This window comes from Sinocyclocheilus grahami, unplaced genomic scaffold, assembly GCF_001515645.1.
Source record: "Sinocyclocheilus grahami isolate Dianchi unplaced genomic scaffold, SAMN03320097.WGS_v1.1 scaffold98.1, whole genome shotgun sequence".
NCBI classification, from domain to species: Eukaryota; Metazoa; Chordata; class Actinopteri; order Cypriniformes; family Cyprinidae; genus Sinocyclocheilus; species Sinocyclocheilus grahami.
This window is the reverse complement of record NW_015505277.1, coordinates 1,041,600-1,048,026: the sequence shown is the minus strand read 5'-3', so window position 1 is coordinate 1,048,026 and position 6,427 is coordinate 1,041,600. Positions and strand designations below refer to the sequence as shown.

Here is a 6,427-nt window from a genome sequence, read left to right as displayed (position 1 = left end):
CAGCCATTAAGAGCTCTGGATTCCCGTCTCTCCTCTCCAAATGTGTGTCTAGTACGGCCGGCTGAACTCTAGCAAATAAACTTTGACCCTTTAAGACTTTGTCTTCTGCCTGACAGATTCTGAATGACAGACAACAGCTGTTTAAACAATCAAAAGCCTGTCTATCTTTAAAAAAAACTGACATGGCCACAAACAAAGGTGACACTGGTCGTAACACAACTTTCCTTTACCCACAATGACGCCTCTATTGCAAACTTGCACAGCACCAAATGAATTCCTGTCTGTGGCCAAATTGCTATATTCGAGGATATAGTTAGTTTAAAATAGGAAAAACTTCGCAAAAAATACCAGACTTTTTTAAAAATTATTATTCCATCTGGACCACCCTTTTCAGTGAGAGATTGTTAAGTCTAATTCAGGCTTTTGGTGTTAAAAGTTGAACATTGTCGAACATAGCACACTAAATGAAAAAAGGAAAAATAAACATCAAAGGATGAAAAACAGATGAAAGACAGGGAGAGTGAGGGGTTAAACTCAGGCTGGGGAAACCTGATGCTAATTAAGTCTTTGGAATGCCACATAAGGGCTGTGTCCTGAAACTTAGAGAGCTGCCTAACTAGACAGCATTTTTTAGCAATGATTTGCAGGTACAGTTTTGAGACATTAATTGGTGCTTGCAGAATTATTGGGCATTTTAGAAACATGGCGACATTGTAGATGCATGCATGATTTTTGGGCATCGTGCATGCAGCACATTTGGGTTTAATTAGCACACAGAGCAAAAAAGCACACATGCTTTGGTTTTAGGCATTCTATATGTGTGAGCAGAACCTTTCTATCTAAACACTTTTGAAATCGAATGCCACGGATTGTGTCTTAAAACTAAACTGAGCTACACCTAAACAGCATTTTTGGGCATTCCTAATGCATCCAAAAATGCATGGGTATACGATGCCCAAAAATGCAGCATGTACACCAATAATGCTTAAAATACACACAAATATGATTCCTAAAATGCTGCACTTACATATGATGTCTAAAATGTTGCCTAGATAGGGAGCTGGCTATTTTTTGGGACGCAGCCCATTCTCCTTCCGAAGTGTTTAGAGTGGCTCACACACACACACTCCAGTGGAGGAGAGATGCTCATCTCCTGCTGTTTATATTTTCACTGACATTCAAACAGAAGACAGCTGCAGGTAAAATCATCTTGCTGTTTAAAGAGTTTATCTGCGGATTAATACATACAAGAACAAAATGAAAGCCAGCGTTATCTTCCGGATCAGGCTGGACTAAATGATAACAGACTTTTTCTGTGCTTTTAGTAGGTGTGTGATAGATTCTTTTAATCACGTATTTCCTCACGAGTCATAACTGTTATTTTCTTTATTTAGGCGGATACATGATTAAACAATGCCATCCTCCAAAAAGTCGCTTTTGTTCCTGGTTTATGTATTATGCACGTTCCGCGCTGCGTGCTCTGGGGACTTCGGAGACCCCAGACCCTGCTCTGGATCACACTGTCCGGGGGGCAGATCGTCCAGACCACCGCGACAGCACAATCCGACAACACAGAGCAGATCAGTAAATCACCATCATGCTCCCTCCAGCTTTCCATCGGAACATCACGCAACGCTTCTGTCCCAGCGCACGCGGTCTGGAGACCAGACAAGGGAAACGGTCCAGACGCCTCAAAGACCAGATCATGTTATGAACGACACCAGAGAATGTAAAGGAATTGAGTGCCGTCTGCCTCTGAGGATACGACCGAACCCCAGACCGAGACCCTGTGCTGGAGACGGGTGCGTGCTCGGGACCAGCCAGCCTCCCCTCATCCATATGGCAGACAGAGCCGCTCAGTTTCTGGGGGAATTTCCGGACATTGGATACCCCGCATCAGAGAGTGGGGCTCCTCTGGGAGTTCAGCTCACTTGTGACATCAAACCAGGTGAATTGAAACAGTGGTTCCAGCTGTTCTGCACTTGAATTAGAGTATCTTGTTTCAAAACTGGTGTAACACTTAAGTAGACAGAGTAGGCTATTGTATTACTATAGTTTATAAAAAATTATATATAGCACAATTTATTTTTGTTACTTAATCCACTTAACTGTACAAAAGTACATGGTATTACCATGTGCTTTATTAAATGCATACCATGGTAATATCATGGCATTGTCTAAAGTACTTTGGACTGTGTATACCACTTACAAAAAGTAGCTAACATGGTATGACCATGTGCTTTGTTGAACATATGAAGTAGCATGGTAATACCATGGTATTATTTGAAGTACATTGAACTGTGTAATTTTCATGAATTTTTCCACTATCTAAAAAGTAGCATGTTATTACCACAAGGTTTTTGGTCGTCAACTATGGTAATTCCATTATATAAATTTAGGTGCTTCCAACCTTTGTAGTCACCTGATTATTTTATAGTTTTACATATTATATTTTAATACAATTATTTTCCCACAAATTATTAAATAAAATAATACATTGTAAATGATTTCATTTAATTTATATCACAGTTTCACAAAGCCCCTCCAGACGACTGATACTATTAATGTTGTACTCCAAACTATGCAGAGGAAATCTCTTTAATGCTCTTTATTGGAGAAGGATGCAGACCTGTTTTTGCTTGTGTGAGATATTTGAGTAAACCTACAGACATCACAGAGGAAATTCTCTATGTTCTTTGAAAAATATGCCACAGGATGGGGAGTGTATACAAACTATCATGCTCAATAAAACTCATATTTTATTAAATTTTCACATCAGTACTGGAATGTCCATACATCAATGAATAGGGGAATTTGATAGCTGGCCCTAGAACTATTATTGCAAACATTTCCATCCCCCTGGATCTGCTTGGCTACAGAGAGAGTGGTAGAGCTGCTGAACCGCTGGCAGTCAACTGTCAAGACACTGCAGACTACTTTGAGCCATTTCCATATGATTTAAATAGTTTTATCACTGGAGTTGGAAAAAATAGCACTTGGTTTTAAAAATGTGTGATCAAACTTTGACCTTCACATATAAAAAAGTTGTATTAACTTCAGAGAATTTCTTGTTTGGATCATCTTTAAATAAACTATTAATGTTGATTTGCTCCCAAATAATTGTTCTCATGTAAACCAAATATATTTACAATTCAGTCTGATAAGACCAGTGTATTCCACTATTAATGGAAATGTATATTCTCTTCTTAAAGCTAATTATACGCTTGTTGGGTTACAGCCACTTAGTTACTCTTTCCTTTTTTTTACTAGGAGATAATGAGGTCCCTGCCGAGGATGCACTGATCCTGCATCTACAGCTGGCAAAGGGACAAGAGAAGCTCGTGGAGGCTTTGAGAGCTCAACAAGTAGTGATCCGTGATCTGCAGCAGAGACTGGGGGAACAGCAGGGGGCCCTCCTCTCCCAGCAGCGTGAAATACTCGACCAGCAACGCCGCATGTATGAGCAAATGGATGTGGTGAAGGCTCAGTACGGTCTGCTTTCTGAGACCGTCAAGCAATTCTCATTCCAAGGCTTGCAGGGAGAAGTGCAAAGCTATTTTGAAAGCCATCTGGCTGGCCTGCAGAGCCAAGCACGTACCCACCTGCAAAAGTCCTATGCTGTGCATAAGGTAGATGTGGATGCCAAAGTGGTGAATGTAGTTGGAGATGCAGGGCACCCAGTGTTGGGCTGTCAAATTGCTTGTGGGCCTGAAGAATACTGCGACTTCCAGAAGGATCCACCGCAGTGTGAAAGGTGCACTATGTGTCCCCCTGGATTCTTCCTGGTGTCACAGTGCTCCCCCAATGCTGATAGGATGTGCCAGGTGACAGTGTGGCAGCAATTGCAATATGCATGCAACACATAAAATTTCAATGAAGAGCAGACCAAGTTATATGTCTTAATATTTAACATGTCTTTGAGTAACAAATATCTATCAGCAGGACAGGGATGAATGCCTAGAATTACCAAGCCTGTGTGGAGAGCGAGTAAAATGTCTTAATACCCCAGGTAAGCAAAATGAAAACCCCAATGCCTGCCTTTAAATGGTCTCTTGGGATTCACCAGGCTCTTTGTTTCATTCTTCAGGTGGGTTTCGTTGTCTTGGTGTCTCTGAGAGGGAGATCTCCGCAGGGCTGTGTGGTCATGAGTACTTCTACAGTCAAGAACTTAAGGAGTGTCAGGCTTGTTCAGACTGTGATGGCGAGCCTGTTGGCATTCCTTGTACTTTCACCAGTGATACTGGATGTGGAACTGTGACTGAGAACATGCTCTCACAGTCTTGGACGGCTTCGATTGCCTTACCGCCTACAAAGTCGAAGAGTACTTCCATCTATCCAGGGCTACAGCTCAGTATTCGTGGCAAAGCAGGAAACAACCTGTTGACCAACCATGATAATTACCTCAGCCTCCAACAACATGGACTGGTCTGGATAGACTACAACTTTGCACTAAAGCATAGCTGCAGGAACTTTCTCCAAGTCGGGATACGGATAAATGGCAGTGAAGAGGAGGATAGAGACCTCAGCGGGGTTCGAATTGAGCAACCTGAAAGGAAGTTCTTCCAGGGTGTGACTGTAAGTGCAGCAGTTGAGGTAGAACCCAGTCATACTCTGACACTCGTGCTGAAGAGTCCCAACCAATACTGCAACCAGAGTAAAGATATTCAAGCCTATGAGCTTGGAGGAGCTTCGTTCAGCTTGCTCTGGCTATCCCATGACACCGGCGCTGTGGCCATGACTGCTCAGATGTCCACAGCAGCCCACCAAAGTAACTATCGCCCCACCTTCCGTATAGCCACTGTCTCTGATCCCTACATAGTGGCTCTGACCCATGACAGCCGTGGGGTTCGTTTCATGGAGACCGGCGTGGTGAAGTTTGTTCTCCAACAGGCCATCTATTCAATGGGCCATTCTTGCGTTCGAGACGGTTTCTCACTGATTGCCTACGTCAACAGAAATGGCACTAACCAGGAGGTGCTACGCTCCTTCAAGTCTGGCGTTAACTACAGAGACACCTCCATCAACCTTTCTGGGGCCACAAGGGTAGACAGCGAAGACTGGCTCAATTTTGAAATTGTCGCCCCATCTCACTGCAATGTCCGCTACTTTGGTGATAGTTCTGGGATTAGTATGCTGAGCTTGATATGGATCCCTACCGCTGTCTCCTCCATGTTCACAGCCACTGTCTCAAGAACAGGTCTACCTTCTGGGGCAGTGCGAAATAAACCCCTGCTCTTTAGGCAGATGAGCCCAAATACAGACCAAATGCGACTAGCTGGATCAGGTGAGCTGCATGCTCAGAGGAACTTTGTGTTTTCGGAGGTTGGGACGGTCAGTGTGGCACTCAACCTAAAACTGATCCACTCCTGCAGTGTGGTCAAGCTGACCCTTTACCGTCAAAGTACAGATGGAGGTCAGGCCTCATCCTTGGCCCAGCAGGTGGGTGGACATATGCCTGAAGGTAGTGAGTGGGCCAGCGTGGGGCTGAGAACTTCTTTTGAAGTGCAGAATGGTACTGCCATTTATGTTTTTCTGGACTGCATTCGTGGCCGGATCAACCAGATCACTCATGAGGGCGGCACCAACATCTCCATTCTTTGGTTGGCATCATGATTCCAAGTATGCAATCTTAGATCTAAGGTGCTGTAATCATTTGAAAGAATACTTTGGAAAAATTGGTGCTTTCATAAGAAAAAGTAGAAAACTTTAAACAGATGGACTTTCCAAAAATGGTTCATTTTAATAGTTGAAATGCACAAGTGCTATTAATACTCCTCTAGTATTCAGATTCTATGTTTATTGGCATTATGTGAGGAGCAAAGAGGGATGTATTATTATTCTGTAAAAATTCAGTTACACAAACATAAATATGAATATATGTTTTTTTCTTGGCTAGAACAATGAACTAATTGAACCTTTAAAAAGTACTTTTTCAGTGCTTTGGCTGGTTGAGCAGTGACCAATTGTTCCCAATGGAGTAATCCATGTAAATGTGTGCATACAGTATTTTGTGTGTGTTTGATAGAAAGTGTGTTTGTTAAAGAGAAATAATGTATATTTGTGAGCTGATGTGATGATTTTGCTGCACTTTATCAATACTGAAGTGCAGTATGTTGTACAGTGTGCAATTTTGTGTTTGCCTTTTTGAAACAACTGGGATTCAAATAATATAGCTTGATCTATATGAAAGATATAGGCACATTATATAAATCAAAATATAATTAAATCATTATGCATCTTTCAGCTCTTGAATATTTATATTTAGTACTATGAATGCATACTGCTGACCATAATGAACTCTGAAAACTGTTGCCATTTGCTGTCTTTGCATACCATGTTTAATTGCTTTTGTATGTGCTCAAACTACAGATTACAAAACTACAGATTACAGATTGTGAAGTGAACAAACATTTGGCAACATTAATGC

The 6,427-nt window shown here is 42.0% G+C and overlaps 1 protein-coding gene across 1 annotated transcript; it reads left to right on the top strand.

The window, feature by feature from the left end:
• The first annotated feature begins 1,147 nt into the window (after nucleotides 1-1,147).
• LOC107588025 (uncharacterized) lies at nucleotides 1,148-5,666 on the top strand. The gene is made up of 5 exons (XM_016276010.1): nucleotides 1,148-1,199; nucleotides 1,395-1,948; nucleotides 3,271-3,824; nucleotides 3,943-4,009; nucleotides 4,088-5,666. Exons 2-5 carry the CDS (start codon nucleotides 1,414-1,416, stop codon nucleotides 5,611-5,613), a joined length of 2,682 nt encoding a protein of 893 aa, XP_016131496.1. The 5' UTR covers nucleotides 1,148-1,199; nucleotides 1,395-1,413; the 3' UTR covers nucleotides 5,614-5,666.
• Nucleotides 5,667-6,427: the final 761 nt, after the last annotated feature.

Bases quoted from the DNA above. Each gene is read 5' to 3' on its own strand.
- LOC107588025 (XM_016276010.1), top strand. From the start codon at position 1,414: ATGCCATCCTCCAAAAAGTCGCTTTTGTTCCTGGTTTATGTATTATGC. The intron at 1,949-3,270 runs GTGAATTGAAAC...TTTTTTTACTAG, and splicing joins CACTTGTGACATCAAACCAG to GAGATAATGAGGTCCCTGCC. The intron at 4,010-4,087 runs GTAAGCAAAATG...TTCATTCTTCAG, and splicing joins AAAATGTCTTAATACCCCAG to GTGGGTTTCGTTGTCTTGGT.